The sequence below is a fragment of the Leptidea sinapis genome, chromosome Z, assembly GCF_905404315.1.
Source record: "Leptidea sinapis chromosome Z, ilLepSina1.1, whole genome shotgun sequence".
NCBI lineage: Eukaryota > Metazoa > Arthropoda > Insecta > Lepidoptera > Pieridae > Leptidea > Leptidea sinapis.
Window position 1 is genome coordinate 17,127,694 of NC_066312.1, and position 17,303 is coordinate 17,144,996.

At 34.2% G+C, this 17,303-nt stretch overlaps 1 protein-coding gene across 4 annotated transcripts; it reads right to left on the reverse strand.

Moving 5' to 3' along the window:
* Positions 1–3,383: 3,383 nt before the first annotated feature.
* LOC126978850 (locomotion-related protein Hikaru genki) lies at positions 3,384–13,869 on the reverse strand. 4 transcript variants are annotated; one of them, XM_050827959.1, is made up of 10 exons: positions 13,663–13,869; positions 11,556–11,644; positions 11,230–11,332; positions 8,748–8,836; positions 8,123–8,282; positions 7,302–7,475; positions 5,836–5,961; positions 5,063–5,206; positions 3,999–4,208; positions 3,384–3,693 (listed from the first exon to the last, which is right to left on the reverse strand). In XM_050827959.1, the coding sequence occupies exons 1-10, from the start codon at positions 13,751–13,753 to the stop codon at positions 3,425–3,427; spliced, it is 1,455 nt and encodes a 484-aa protein (XP_050683916.1). In that variant the 5' UTR covers positions 13,754–13,869; the 3' UTR covers positions 3,384–3,424. The 4 variants fall into 4 exon arrangements, with proteins under 4 accessions (XP_050683916.1, XP_050683915.1, XP_050683917.1 ...); XM_050827958.1 differs by having other exon boundaries at positions 11,556–11,647; XM_050827960.1 differs by having other exon boundaries at positions 7,413–7,475; positions 11,556–11,677.
* Positions 13,870–17,303: the final 3,434 nt, after the last annotated feature.

A 17,303-nucleotide genomic window follows, 5' to 3' on the forward strand; every position in this document is an offset into this window, starting at 1 on the left:
TTGTACTTGCATGTCGTGCCACTAAATAAATTTTACTTTAAACGTAAAATATTTATCACACCTTTAAACTTTCACTTTTTTTAACTTCTTAAATATTTCACATTTTAAATATTTACAGATTAGAATAATGTAGCGTTAATATTCTAAGATTTGTAGGTAAGTATTATCATCAACAGTGTTTACACCCTCTTTTATCATCAACGTAAGAAGTAATAGGGTAAGGGTAAGTAATATATGCATGATTTTTTAATATAATCAAGTTTGATTTTTACAAATCCTAAAAGTTATCAAACCATCAAATTATTGATAAAAATATTCTAATTGAATTAAAAAATAAATATTCTTTTCGGGTAATATATTTTGGCTATTCAAACTCGCCATTTTGCGCGGGGTTTCTGTAACGTCAGAGCGTATATTAACAATCTATATTGTAGTAATAAAAGTATGGCCGGTTTTTTCCTTCGGTTATACTGCAAAAACTACTGAACCGATCGGAATAATAGTTATACCATTAGATGCAGAGTGTTTCGGAGAATATTATATATTAGTTATTATACACGGTGAAATTTCATGGGTATGCTATACTTTGAACCAGACTAGTGATGTTCCGAGTCGCTGTTTTGGTAGATCGAGTCGTTGATACTCAAATCATGACTCGAATCCGCAGTTCGAACCCAGTATCTGAGTTTTTGAGTTGACTCGAGTCCAGAACTCTACGCTGGAAATTCGAGTCCGCTACCAATTTTAGAACTCTATGTGTTTTATTACCCAAAGTAAGGTTTTTTAGAAGATGTTTAAGAACTTAAGATATTATATAATCTATTGAAGTATAAATAACGCGGAAAACGATCGAAATTAATTCAAAATGCAAAAATACTTCAGAGTATTGTACGTTCCTTCGCAGCCATTTGAATTGTACATCAAAATTAGTTCTCTGGACGCTCGCGAGTGGCGCTTCAAATAGGCACAAAAAGGAGAATGGGACTTTTGGGCCTGATGGTTAACAAGTTGAAATATACTTTAAAAAAAGGGTAAAGAATAATTAAAAGGGTCAGAAAAATTCTGATGTAAAATACAAAAAACTAGCTCATTTTGCAATCTACAAACTACCTACTTAATTGAATTCCAAGGAAAGTAATTGTTTCTAGCAGTCTGTTTTACAGTTCATGTATGAGCTAATGAGGATATATTATTCTTATCTGAGCAAATAAAACTATCTTTTAATTTAGGTATTCTATATTATATTATCTAATTACCAATTGTCTTATATTATAATGCAAAAAATGTGGTTACAGTAGTAGATAGGTATACATAGATAGGTAGGTATTCCTTCGCAGCTAGGCATTTAATAAACCTAAAATAGATGAGCTGGCAACATATAGCTTAAGATATAACCTCATTTTTATATGTTCGATTACTCAGCTCCTAGATTGACAAATCTTGCAAAATTTTCAATTATGGATTATTTAAATGTTATCTTTTAAATGGTGCTACTTTCATCTTGTTATCACTTGGGCCCAGGAATGTATGGAAGCGTTTCAATCTCCTTTGGTGTCAAACATATTATGGACAGTCTACTGTCCAGTGGTTGTTCTTTATAGGTCAGTGCCTAAAACAGATGAATAACGTAGATGTGACATATCTATAAATTTTTATAAATTTTGTGATTTATAAAATTATTGACCAAAGCTAAAACTTATTTATATGTATTGTTTGGTGCCTATGTGTATGTGTAAAACTACTTCAAAAATGCACTGGAAAAAGTATTTTTTCTGGATATGTGTGGTTCCCCTACAGTATGGCTTTCAAGGAACTTTCTTCCAAGTACGACGAAGCTGTTGAATCAGCTTTCTTGTGCGATGTTTCCAGGATGAAATCACTTAAAAAAAAATGTGTAGGTACAAGTTGCATGAGAATTTGGGCGGGAGTGATCACTTAACATCAGGTGACCCGTACGCTCTTTTATCCTCTCTTCCATAAAAAAATCAATGAGAAGAGATAAAGTATCTCCTAAAACTTGCTTATATTGTTGTAGTATATTATACAAGGTACCAATTTTGAAGTGAGTTTAATGGATATAGTTACTTAGTTATTATTTATTTAGTTTATAATTAAATGTTTTTTTCTTTAAAATGTAACCTTAAAACAGAACCTTAACATTGATATGATTATCATATTATAACATTGGATATAGTAATTACAGTTAAATTCTATTTTCTGCATTTATAGATTATGTTTAGTTTTACAAATTGATGTCAGAAAATTTGACTTTGAATTTCACATAATTATCTTTTAGTTTCCACTCTTTTAATCAGCACAAATAAAATTCTGGTTTCAGCAGCGCAAAAAACGCGTCATCAAATAACATCATAGCGTCTATTTTTGGAAGATTATCTGATGGCGCTTTAACAAATTCACTTTCAGTCATTGTAAATAATAGAAATCATTTTAGTAACATCAACATAACATTTAATATATCGCTAACCACCGAAAGTAATATCTAGGAACCGTGATTGTGTTTATCTAGACTTTGACGTCAGACTGCGCTTCAACCAATATTATTTATATTTCGCGCGTACTTATTCAATATTTATTATTCAGCAAAAAATTAATAACAAAAAACTATTTAAAATAAAATCAATAAAAATAAACATTAAAAAAATAATATTTGAACTAAATTTATGTTAATGCATACACCCTATTAACATAACCCATCTACTGTAAAATGCAAATAAATAAAAGCATTTATCAGTGTATACCTTACCTATAATATCAATATGTGAAATAATTTATGGTAAATATATAATTTCAACATTTTAGTACATCACACATGGATTCGCCTACCTTGGCTACTGCCCACGACATCGTTCGCGTTGCGCTGTAAGCAGCAAAAATACTAAGTAGACCTGCAGCTAGCATGATTACGTAATAACAGCTTATATTATGTTGACCCAACCTTATGTTGTTATTCATACAAATCTTCAATTCATCCAATAGTTTTTTTTTTGCATTTTGCCCGGATAAACAGACAAAATCCTATAAAGTGCCTTTTTTGGATTCGTTATTGTATGTAGAACACACAGAAAGTATTATTAAAAAAAATATTCAATATGCAGTTTAAACTTTGCTTAGAAATGTTATGTAGCTACGTAATATTCATTTACATGTGGTGAGTTCTATATTATCTTGCTTCCAATTTGAATGTATGTAGGTATAATTTAATAATTTGAAAAGTTCTAATTTTCTTAGGTCACAAATTAAAATAATATACTTCAATCAGTTAATCAGTGCGTGCCCCGAGTATGGCTAATGAAAACTGTCCCTCTGCTAAAAATTATTCAGTGGTTATTAATCACGTTGAAAAAAAAAACATCTAGTTTTATTCATCTTAATATATTTCAGCTTTTTCAAAAATCAATAAAAATTAGTAAACAGAATCTAAGTTTACTAAAGTGGTATTCTCTAGGTATATAGTATTCAGCCGCTTGATTTCTGTAGGTGGCAAACAAAATGGCGGAGGATGAGACCAGAAACCGTTCTCCGTGCATACAATTGACAATTCACCCATCACTTCATAGCCTTCATTGCACGCGTATATTAAAAGATCGCCCACAGGAAACTTGCCATCTTTCGATATTGTTTTTGTCACCAGTTGTCCATGCTCAGGTAATATGGGATCAGGGCAATAGATTGCTGAAAAAATGAATTTAGTGTAAATATAATAATAATATCCACAATAACTGTTATCTCTACAACAGAAGAAGTAGTGAGAAGAAGAGGCAGAAGGAGAGACTAACCTGTGGATTTGACATCACAATTGCGCTATAAATAATGTTAATTCTTTCGGTTTAATATCTTTAGCACAGTAATTTCACAAGCTACGGCGCCTTCAAGCCGAAACACAATTATGCTTTGTAAGTATTACGGCTTGACGACAGAATAGAAAAAAAAAGAAGTAAAAAGAATTCTCCTACTGGTAAAAGTTCCTGTCTACTTACGTATGCACTGTGGCATTTCTCCTGACCATTGACCATCTTGTTCACACTCTAACCCTGGTGCACCAACAAGCCGATAGCCCCAAGCACAGGTGAAAACTGCTCTACCACCAAATGATGAATTATGTTCTATAATACTCAGCTGAGGATTAAGGGAGGTAAAAAATGGGCAAAATGTCTCTTCGCAGATTGGTGGAGGGCTCGACCAATGACCTGAAGCAACAGACATTTATCAAAATAAGATCTGAAGCGGTGAGTGAAAATAATATGAAGGTAGAGTCGTGTAGGTATTACTAAAGCCTACTTCACCCCCTCAGTCAGTGACACACTATTTCGCCTCCTCAGCCAGTGACAACGTACGCACTCTCACTCATACTTCACATTTTTAGCAAGCGACATCCTTCGTGCCTTCGTCTTTTAAATTTGAAAGCTTTTATTTTACGCTTCACTTGATTGTTTAGGAATTACCTAACAACGAACGATCTAAGAAAGCTAACGAAGGAAAGAGAATGTGTGTAGCCAGGCAAATGAAAGAAGAGACGAAGGAAAGTGAATCAGTATAGCGAGGCAAGAGAAAGAAGAGAAGGGAGCTCATTTGCTGGCCTTCATTGGCCGCTGTTCTTTGTAACTGGTGACCCGAATGTGTGTTTATTTGTCCTCATCTTTCATACTGCAAATTAGTATCTAAATGCGTGCTTACCCAGAGTTTTTGAAAAGGTATTCCATCACGACCACTTCACATTCCCCAATCGTAATATATATAAATGATAACGAGTTTTTATTAATGAGTTTTTGAGGACCTTAAAGATAGAACTGATAACACATTAAACATTCAGTCCGGGCCTTGCATGGTGTGATTTTATTCCGAAAATTAAAGATTAGCTACGAAGTACAATGTACAAGCCCCGAAGAGTCGGTGAATGTGTTTCAAAAGGCCATTCAAGGAAAATGTCTTATAAACATAATATGTGGCATTATTAGAAAGGCTCCAGCAATTTACAGGATGATCTAAGTATATATATCCTTCAGCCTCTTAACAAATTTAACTGATGTTAAGTTAATCTTACCATCACCCATGCAATAGAGTATTGAGGCTCCACTCATATGGTACCCTGGTTCACAGCTAAAGTGTGTGCTCTCTCCGAGACGATTGCCCGTTGTATATTGTCGAACATATGGAGCAGGCATGCTAATTATTTCACAATTTACATCTGAAATCAAATTAAAAGTTCCGAGTTAAAGTATGAATAAAAGCGGCCAAGTGCGAGTCGGACTCGCCCATGAAGGGTTCCGTAGCAGCAAGTAACATAATATAAAAGTTCTTGTAGTTCGTTGTAACTTTGATCGATGTTTTAATAATAGTGAATTTTTAATAAATTAAGTTTTTTATGACGTATTAAAAAAAATCTACTTACACGATCTCGTTCGAACCTATTTTCGGTGAAAGTTTGCATGGTAATATACATCATATATTTTTTTAGTTTTATCATCCTCTTATTTTAGAAGTTACAGGGGTGGGAGGGAAACTCTTTACCACTATTGAAGTGTTATACTATTCAGTTTAGAAAAAAAACCATACGTGTGGGTTTAATGAAAAAAGTTTTTGTTTTTTTCTTCTATATTTTTACTTCAATAGTAGGAGAGAGAGAGGGTTCCAGAAGGGTAATGGTAATCGACATCGACAATTTAATTTCAACAATCGATAGTTTAAGAATAAAAAAAAGTTACATTAGAGGGAGGGGGCTGATAATTATTGCTCCCGTTTCCCCGTTTCCATCTTAAAGTATTTTCACTCATCCAAAGCAAACAAAAAAATACATGCACAACACAATAAACTCACTAACAACTCTAACTACGATCTTATTGGTCGTTCCATCTGGTGTTGAACAGGTGAAGGTTTCAGCAAAACGAACACCAAGTTTTGGTAGATTGATACGAAATGTGTTACTATAGTCATCCAGCCAACCTGAAAATAATTTTAATATAAATAATAAATAAATATGAGTTAGGAAATTCCGCTAAACACCTGTTATCTCAGATAATAGCTTTTTATTATTAAATTAGTTAAAACATATACTTTAAATGTGTTTGTATTTAAAAGGTGGCTTCAATTACCATATTGCACGCCTGCAACGCGAAACGGCGAGGTTGTGCTTTATAACCGACCTGTCAAGGTCACACGATTTCCACTCTTTAAACGCATATTTTTAAATTATAAAAAGCAAATCAATATAAAGCTGAGACACTAATGAATAATCCTGATACTTTTTTTAAGTTGCCGAAAATGTATTAATATAAAAAATAGTTCATTAAAAAAAATGTCGTGGACGCCCATTAGTCTGTGGTTCAAAAAAACGGCGTGGTATGGATATCTCGAGAACGACTTGACGAAACGACTCATTTTTTTTTTTCATAATTGTCAGAATTAAGCAGAGAATTTTAAAATCACTTTCGAAAATCACTACTGTAGGATTTCTCTTTTTTTTATACGCAGGTGATTCGATTTTATTCGAAATTTTACTTTAAAAAAAAATAGCATGAGCGTTCGAAGCGTGCACTTTTGGATTTTCCAATTTTTTATGCTTTTATTATTCAATGTTTGAATCACTTATGTTTAGTCAGATTAATAAGAAGTACGGGCGCAAGGTACTCAGCAAGGACTTGATTCCTTTGATAATATAAACTGCATCAATTGCGATAATGTCATTTCCATAAAATTAATTATTAAAGACATTTTTGCTTTAGGAACCTTTACGACGTTCATCATTAGACATGCGTCGACTTCCGACCACTAGGGAAGCTTCTTTGGAAGCTTTCTTTCTTCTACTTCTTTGTTTCAGATCAAATTAATATAAACACGGTAATGAAGATACATTACCTCGAAAAAGCAAAAACACTTTATCTGGTGAATATCTAATAGTGTTTTTGCACTTTAAAACCATAGAACACTTATATGAAGATTTTTTAGCTTCTTGAATGATATCTTTAACAAATGTGAGTAACTAAAACGCTTTAGAATAAAAAAACACGGGATATGTCTTAAGACGTGTAATATATGGTGCCGTTTAATCGACTCTTTATTCAATGCTTTAAATTTCACTTTTAATAATAAATTGAATATTTTCAAGCCAATTTATACTTTTTTCTGTGTTTTAGGTAAAGATGTAAGTTATTACCTTAAGTCATAAAAAATCATGCAATTTCCCTATTACTAGAAGTTATAATATCCAAAACAACAGCAGTGGTAGCCATTAAGCAAGCCTACAAATTTCAAGATTCACCAACAAATGCTAAAAGTATACCCACCAGTTTTATAATTTGCCATACTTTGCGTCCACGTCCACTCAAGGTCACCCTTAGACCTGAGGGCCATGCAGTCGATTCTAATATGGCTATCTGGGAAAACAAGCAATTCACCGTTCGGTTCGACGATGGCTGACCCATCTAAGACTTCGTAGCGGATGGTTGGGGGAGCATCTCCTATAAATAAATAAATTAAAAATCTATTCTTTTCATAGCAATTAGTTAAAGTAATAATAATAGACGCAATGGTATCGTCTATTTTCTAGCTACGAGAAGTATGCAAGCAGTGCAAGCCCTATTTTATGTTAAATTATTGTTTGAGTTTTGGTCAAAAGGGCTTATTATCAGAATTACCAATTGGCTGCACGAGTAAAGCTTGGAAACTATAAATATTTTGTTTTTCAATATTTAAGTTTTTTCATGATCCTTAAATTATTAGACTGAATAATGTGCGACAGCTCCTTCCAAACTTTATAAATATAAAAGTTATTTGAAATTAAATTTGGAACATATCCACAATACGACATTGGTATTGGGTATCTTGGAAAAAAATTCCGTACATCCACTAAAAAAGCCGGCAACGCTACTGAATTTCCCGCGGGGTTGCTAGGTTCAGCTGACCCGTACGGTCGTTTCCACAAACTGTACATTTTAATTCCTAGGCTTTGGATCCTTTCATTTCATTATGTTTTATTATTCATACAATTTCTCTCTTTTTATTCTTCTTTACTTCTTGAGAGAGTCAGTCCACGTAATCGTCAGTGGTCTGCGTGCATCATTAAAAGTATCGCTAAATTTCTATTTTAAATGATTTTTGCAATTACCAGTAAAATTTGTGATAACAGTCGTCGGCACACATTCAGGAAATTTCGATAGCCATGCGCCATTTTCACATCGAATCTCACTGTCTCCTTTCAGTTTGTACATGCCAAAATACTTGCATCTTGCTGATATGGTCGTATTGTGAGGAAAGTTAGTATCATTCTAAAATCAGAATACAATTTTGTGGTAAAATATTCTTAATATTTCATACTAACATAGTGCCAGAGAGAAGAACATCTCTAACGGATTCAGACCATAGACCAATACAGAAAAGGTAAGCGAATCTGCTGTTACTGTAACTGATTTTGACTGACAAGTCGTAAACAGTCATCCACGCTTGGCATTAGCTCCTTATATTTTGAGTAACTAGCTAACGTACATATGACAAATCAAAATTGGTTAGGGAATCTTACGTAGGTACATATTGTAAATACACCTGAATCATGGGTCAAAACGAATATTCAATACATATTATTACTTGTTCTGACTGCTGGCTGAAATTTTGCTGAAAGGTTTTTTAGTAAATCTGTAAGTCCATTTGTCTGGTAAAATTCACGGGGCCCTGGACACTCTAAGCACTCATATAGATCACATAGATCTGCCACTGTATATTATGGACTAACTTGCCTGAATTGAAGAATTTCTAAAGTAGACTGTTAATAGAGGATACTCGTGTTTGTAAACACATTCTTTAAGCAGAGTTTTGAATCTTCCATCTGAAATCAAAGACGAAGATCGATTACACCACACCGTACACGGCAAACTATGAGATCAGTTATGTAATTATACAGGTACTCGCGATATTTCATTATTTGTATTATCTGTAATAATTATAACAAGGCTCAAGTTTCGTGATGATTATAGAATTAAGTCAATAATTGAGATCAAATCTCTCAAACAAGAGCGCTCTTAAATACACAATTTTAAGGTATCGATAAAATTAGGTACCAGTGGGAGGCTGCTTTGCACAGGATGCCGCCTAGATTATGGGTACAACATTGGCGCCTATTTCTGCCGTGAAGTAGTAATGTGTAAGCATTACTGTATTTCAGTCTTGTGCTGTAGCTAGTGAAATTACTAGGCAAATGAGACGTAACATCTTATGTTCCAAGGTGACGAGCGCAATTGTAGTGCCGCTCAGAAATTTTGGGTTATTCAAGAATCCTGAGCGACACTGCATTGTTCTGGGCATGGCATATCACTAACCATCAACTGAACGTCCTGCTCGTCTCGTCCCTAATTTTCATAAAAAAAACCTTCTAACAAAACTGCATCTTAATAGGAAATATGTGTTGTGTGCAACTTTTTTCAAATTATATTATTTTTATGAACTGCTGTGAGAGCCATGATTTTTTATGGATTTTAAAAATCATGGATATCACAGCTGGAAGACCAACGAGTGTAATGGTCATCCACTGTTAAATGCTGCCGTCTACATTCTTCAGCAATACCAAAGGAATCTTAGGAACGTTGTAGTTAAGGAAGGTGAACGAGCTGTTTTTTAAGGTACCCATGACGTAAAGTAATAAATACGCACAACGCACCGTGCAGGCTCATCACATATCCAGCTAATAAGGTGGAATTTGGCAGAAGGATTCAAACAGCTCTTCAAAATACTTCCCGTAATTAATGCCCTAGAAGACACACAATGAAGTGACGTCTCTACGCAACGCCAAATAATCAAACTATTCCCAGAGCGCGCTGGATCACCCACAATTTGAGGAGCTCTATATTCCACAGTCATGTATGGTTAAAGCTCATAGTTAAAGCTGATGAGTTGCACCAGACTAGAGATGAGCGCTTAATGTTCCCGGACCTGCGCTTTGTAAAATGTAAGGACGTGGGCTGGCTTCAAGTCATGCCTTGCTCTATTTAAACTACTTTTCGACTTCGAATAATAGCTTTACCTTTCAGATGATTAAGGATTTGGCAATCTTGAGAGTTCGAAACCCAGTATTCTGGTAAGGCATGGGATTAGGAGGATTATTTTCGAGAAATGGGGTTTTCTAAGAAGATAGCACGCAAACTTGAGTCTTCTGGGAATCTTAATTGAAAAGGTTCATTTTATTCCAGAATATTTTATATATTTTCAGAATTTTCTCAAGAGAGGACTTGATAGTTTTTTCTAGCACTGTTCGAAGATTTTCTGAGAGAGACGTGCATAGCCCGTGTATACTGGTGTATGGAGTATGAAGATGTTTCTTCAGTAATGCCACCCAGATAATCTATATGCAGAAGAAAAGTTACAAGTTTATGGGTAATACTCAGCCTTGGGAGTCTAGCGTTCACAGGCTTTGATTTCCACCAATGTCCCAGTGAGGAAGCTGGTAATCCACTTGCATAAGCCCTCGGTAAGCTCAAATAATGGATAGAATGCCTGCGGTATATCCAGACTAACTGCCAAGCCTTCTCCCAAGCTTTCGACAGTTGCCACCGATCTGTGTATTAGGTATACCAGACGTACCTACATTATATATATTATATGTACCTACTTTACATAATTTAGGAGAGCAGGGCAAAAGGCCTGTAGTAAGATGTAGTAGATCCAAACTGTCATATTTTTTTGGAATTGGTTAGACTAGGGCTTACTGCCATGAATCCTACTTCACCTATGGCCTACATATAAAGATGGAGTTAACAGACTTCGCGAATATGTTTGCACAGTTACAACAGTGTTTTTCATGTAAAACTTTTAATAACAAAATGACTTAGGCATTTAGCAAAGCTACGCAAAGTAGATGGTGGACAAGGTATTTTATTTTATACCATTTTACAAGCAATTCTTGTAATATGTACCTACATACATTTCATGTATCTGGAAAATGGCCCCATCAGTTTTAGCGAAAAACGTGTTTTAGCGAATTTTCACGTTCTTAGTGATTCCCCTTTAATTTTTTCCACTGTTTAGGTTCAAACTGTTGAACATACCTACAGTGAGTAGACCTACTTCACCCAGACACAAACTTATTCAATGAATCTTAGATGTATTCAGGCGAAATACCCAATGAAAAAGATTTTAATTTATGTTTCTTGGTAAGGTGATATATATAACAGTATGATTTGAACACATGGTTCATTATAATATTTGCCTCACATTCTATTTACTCACCAGTCGAACTGGAACATAAGGGGCCAACCCAGTAGCCATCAACGCACTTCAGCTTGCAAATGTATTTCTCAGTAACTGGTCCGTATGAAATGGGAAATTTAATCTAGAAGGACACATAACATATTAGTAGAACTTTTATTTGGTATTTACACAACTGTAATGTATGGAGAGCAACTCGAATCGTGAAAGTTAGTGCTAGAGAGGCTTGCTCTGCTGAACGATTATCCCGATAACTGCACGTTGAATCTATGGAATTCTTACTAACACGTAAGTCTACAATAGAAATAGTTAAAAAATTGACACATAATAAAATTTATTCCACTTACCTCTTTTACTTTCGCGAAATTCTCAAGAAATTGCTCCATATCCATATCTTGGTCATCAATGGTTAGCTCAGGAACTAGGCATTTAAAATCTTCTGAAACGGTGAGTTTTACGATAATAGTACCTAATGTAGGGGTAATGGGTACAGATAAGTATTATATTATACATTATTAAACTGCGAAATAATAGATTAAACTTTTACCAGTACAGAATCATAGTGGTTAGAAAACGTTTAAGTTTATACAGCATGATAGGTGAGACTCAAGGATCGGATATTAATGGACTACATTAAGTAAACATAACTAAAAGTAAATTAATTAATTATGCAACATGCATAAGACGCTAATCACGGGGCGCTAAAGTAGAAAGCGGGAAGGCGGACACACTGACCTATCGGTGCTTGCGCTCAACTCAGTCGAGTACCTACTCAACGTTGATGTATCTACTCTTCATTTATTATATGGGAAATGCGTTCAAAAATTAAACTGTAACTAATTTTATTAAATAATTAAACATGAATCGAGTACCGAGTACTCTCCTTCATTTGGTTTTTTACAGAGCTTGATGGCAAAATAAATTCGTAAATCTTTACTACTATTTAATTTTTACTTATCCAGTAGTACTTACTCTTCTAGATTTTGTTAAGACTAATAATATGATAATTGGACAGACACACAAACAAAACCAAGTACAAACACACAAGCTGTTTTTATTTTATTGAACCATCGAAATATCGTACCAACCAAAGAGGTTGGTTTACCATGTAGATATTAGTACCTTTAATGATTAGGTAGATACCTCAATAAAACTGTACGATCTTTGTGGGCTATTTTGTTGCTAACTGTCTTAATATACATATGAAAACAATACAATGATTTTGGCTTGGGTATTAAGATGAATTCGATCCTACTTAGTTTGTTATTGTTTGTGTATGTGATAAGTGCGTTAAGTGATTAGGTATCTTGCACATATTAAACGAAAATATATTAATTATAAGTGTAAAATTAAAATGATTTTTTCATTCCATTTAACTACAACTCACGATATAATATACACAGTCCCACAAAGTGTGATTGTATCGATTTTTTTCGATAGGCTGTACCAATGCATAAATTTCATCATAAGATATAAATGACTTACTTGGTAAACTACATGCTACTAGTATATTCTGATTTTAATCAAAATTGTGTAAGCCTTTCTTGATTAATTATTGAAGGACACATCCAGAAATTTAGAAGGTATACAAGACTAAAAATTGTCACAAATGTTTACAATAAAGAATTGAAAATAGAGACTACAGATTTCAATGGTAGTACTTTGGTAGCAATAGTCTAGTTTCTAAAGATAATATTATATATTTATGCAACGCTATGTACTGAACCACACGATTGATTGAAAAATAACCGTGCACGGAAGTCTGTTCTAGGTCAGCTAACTATGCAATCCATACGGACATAGAACAATCATTTTTCATCATTGAATAGATATCATACATGAGGGGTATTGCGCTATTATAAATTTATGAACCGTTATAAAATCACTATATCTATACTACACCTGAGTGGATAATGTTATCCTAATTTAATCGGGTTTTATTTACATTTATAGTTCAGACGTTTGACGCGTCAGAGGAAATTATCAGTGTAAATTTTAACGATGCGCGAGCACACCAACACCTAAATTCGACACCCTGACGTTAGATGGTCAACTAGATCATTTGTATCATAACTACATACTTCAGTTACCATAAGTGTCTTGTAACTCATATTATATTACGTCTACTGAACCACAACCAATGGACAAGAATAATATAAAATGTACAAGTTGTAAAAACAAATCATTTCTTTCTAATTGTATAAATATAATTTAATGATATTTAAGTAAATAAAAGTTATGTAACTAAATTATGCGGTATAATAATATTTGCATTGGTTGTATTCAATACCTTCTTTATTACATACAATATTCTTCTTTCTACAAACGTAAAATAGTATGAGGGATAATTTTTTTGAGGATTTTTGTTTTGTTACGCAGAAGTGTAACTTATGCGTGCGTACATAAGTAGGTACGTGATACATAAATACATACACATTTTTTTTTAAATCTTACCATTATATATTCTGACACTGTTATTATAATCACCATTCACATTACTGACAAAAATATATGTTAGATACAACAATTCTAAAGTAATCTGCATTTTAACTATAGTACAGTCATGTATTGTGTTAATAATATTTCCATTACTTTAACTTTTTAACGTAAGAAATTGTGTTAGAGTTGCTCTGATATGCAGCAAAATACATTTGTGTCCAAGCCTAAATCTAGATAAATAACTAAATTGAGAGTGATGGTCAACACTCAGTGAATAGGAACCTACATACCCACTTAAGGCTCTCAGACACTACACGATATTCAAGATCCAATATTTTTAACGGATTGGCCTTGGCTATGGCGCCGATTATTGTTCATTTCACTCAAGTCTAGCTTGAGAGTAACGAAGGAGGAAATTTAGAAAATGTAGCAGTCGCAGTAAAACATGGGAGGGTGAATCTCATTTGAAAAATACCTAAAAAGAAAATAGCTTTTCCAATAGACCAATACCCAGTGCTCTGAAATCAAAGGAGCTGGTCGACTAAAATTGATGAACATTACTCAACCGCTAGCAGGGCGAGCCGCTTGCTTATAAGTGCTCGATTGTGAGGGCGATTAGACCCATTATCTTTTTAGATCATCCCGATGTAGGGTCCCTTGAAATGGGATAGTATATTAAGCCCCTAAGTACCTGTTTAGATGAAGTGATAAATGCACGTAATGCCTTATATGCTTCTACTTCTCATATTATCAAACACCCCGTTTTATTCATGCAGACGACAGAGATAATACATAATTATGAATCTTCAAGCAGGAACATACATCAATTAACATTCAAAAATCGTTTATATAATATAAATTATATTTAAATTATAGAGTGACGTTACTATGAATAGGTAGGAACTGCATTATGTGTAAGCGTGATATACAGCATGTTATATTGTTATCTGTCATAAATTAATTTTAATTACAAACTTACAGGAAGGAAATGCTATATAATATACAAAGTAGGTATAAATAGCATAGCCGGCTATAGGTATTATATAGTTTGAGAAATTATAGGTACCAAGGTAGGTAATAAATGTATAATTGTTATTATTTCATGTTTAAAAAACATGTACATCGAACATAAACAATCTATTTAAGGCGACACTAAATGCCAGCGACCTTGAGCGATATGAGTTCACGGCTGCCGGCCCGCCATCAATAATATCATCTGCCATCATCATCGTAACAAAGCCAATATTTTCAAAATTCTTGCGTGGAAAACAGTTTATATGCTTACAATCCTCGTTATTCACTACTAATCTGAACAAATGAACCTACACAAAATAGTACAAGCTATAAGAATAACTTTTCTGAGAGAAGTACCAAAAAAAAGCGTCACGCCATGCCAAAAAACTTGTTTAACTTCAAAGAAAAGTTGTAGTTCAAAAAGGCTCGGCAGTGTTAACTATAACCAACAGCAAGCATTAGCCACCTACAAATAAGACTTAAGGATATGTGTAACAGGATTAAGTAGTGTTCATAGCTCGAAATGCTATACTTTCACCACAAAACTTGTCTAAAAACATCATGTTTGCGTGTTTTCTGCTTACTCTACGCCTTAAAAGAAATTCGTAGATATTTAGATGTTTGTATACAATTGCATTAGGTACTCAACAAATTTTAGTCATCAGCTGAGCCTGAGGGGCACTCTGTCAATATAAAAAATAATTCGTTGTCGTAATACAAAATTCCTTTTTGTTAGCAAACGATTTGACAACGTCTTAGCAAAGTGGTTATTGAACATGAATACTTATTAAAAATAAACTCATTTATACTTAGGTACTATGAATTTCGGTATGTGCAAGTGTTGATGTGAATGTAAGTTTATTTTAAGTACGTAACTACTTACTCTTGCTATACTGTTTAGAATACAAATGCATTATTTTTTGGCATAATATATTATATATCATCATAAAACTTTGTTTCAAAAGGTAAACAAAAAAAAACTATAAATTCGAAATGACTATCTTTGGGCCTAATTCATGCCTTTAATATGAGCACTTATGTATGGATTTAGGCACTGAAGTATTTAGTAATTTAGAGGCCATGAAATATTATGTCATCACTGTTTGTTGTGTAGGCACTATTTCCATGAAATATTTAATCACTGTCTGTTCTGTAGATTTCAAGTCGTTTAGAGCAGATCATTATTTCTAAAACTGACTTCTGTTTGTAGTCCAAGGGTTTCAGATCTGGGCTAGATGATCCGCTCTTATAATGTCCGGAAGATTGCAAGTAGCAACTTGCATATGCTAAGAGGTTACGTAATACGATCTGACACAGTGAATTGACACACTTTGGCTGAAGTCTTCACTCCTTTTTAACCGACTTCAAGAAAGGAGAAGGTTCTCAATTCGTCGGTATGTTTTTTTTTACGTTTGTTACCTCAAAACTTTCGACTGGGTGAACCGATTTTGATAATTCTTTATCATTTAAGATCATCCGGATGTAGGAATAGCATTAATAAATCTAATTCTAGTTACGATTTTTGTAATTTTTGGAGTCGGTGTCATCCAAGATTGGTTTGTAACAACACATAGTTATAGGTGAGATGTGCTTGAGTTGTGAGGAGACGTGAGCGGCTCGCGGCGTAAGGACACCGATTCCAAAATAACAATAATCGTAACTAGAATTAGATTAATTGATTAGATTGTATAAAAATACGCAATTATTTTTATACTGTATAGTACACATTAAATCTATTATTTTGGAATAGTGTTTTTGAAGTCGGTTGTTTTTCTTGTTATTTGACGAGATAACTTGACCGAGATAGAGGTATTCATTCACATATTCTGATGGGGTTGTTTTTACTCAAAAAGATTCTTTGTTTCCATTAGTCACGGCATTAGTCAGTTTTGTTTTAAGCATGATCATTGCCAAACCTGCGTTGCTGCTAGCTCTGTCACATAGCATTTGTTGCAATTCTTTGCTTGATATCGAAAAGATTACAAAGTCATCAGCAAAATTTTAAATGTGACAGGTAGACACAGACAGGTGTCCCAATCCAGCTTGCGGAAAATTCCCTCTAGGACCGCCGTAAATAGTTTGGATCAAATAGGATCCCCCTGCCGTACACCTCTTTCCAATTTTATTTCCTTACCCACTTTTGCTTTGCTATTTGTGTAAACATTTGAAATTTGAATTTGTTCTTAATACGAAATTCTTTCAGGCTTGTCACATCACCTCATGTTCCAGTTAGTCAAAGGTTTTTAGTGTAATCTACAAAACAACAATAAAATGTTATATTGTATTATTAGCATTTATTTATAGTGTTGAACATCAATCTAAAGGCCTTCCCTAAAGACGATCGCTCCCTCATCCAACGTATTCCGGCGATTATGACCAGATCGTCGGTCCAACTTGTGGTGGGCCTACCAACACTGCGTCTTCCGGTACGTGGTCGCCATTCCAGGACTTTTCTGCCCTGTCGGCCATATGTCCGTCGAACATGTGCCCCCCCCCCCCCCCACTGCCACTTCAGTTTGGCAATTATTTGGGCTATGTCGGTTCTCCTACAGATCTCCTCATTTCTGATTCGGTCTCGCTGGGAAATTCCAAGTATAGCCCTCCCCATTGCCCTCAGCGACTATGAGCTTTCTCATCAGGCC

What these genes read in the sequence shown, in the direction of transcription:
- LOC126978850 (XM_050827957.1), bottom strand. Translation starts at nt 13,753, where the DNA reads ATGCAGATTACTTTAGAATTGTTGTATCTAACATATATTTTTGTCAGT. An exon ending in ATTTCGCGAAAGTAAAAGAG is followed by an intron (nt 11,333 to 11,555) that starts GTAAGTGGAATA and finishes GTGTCCTTCTAG; the next exon opens with ATTAAATTTCCCATTTCATA. An exon ending in ACTCTATTGCATGGGTGATG is followed by an intron (nt 4,209 to 5,062) that starts GTAAGATTAACT and finishes CTGTTGCTTCAG; the next exon opens with GTCATTGGTCGAGCCCTCCA.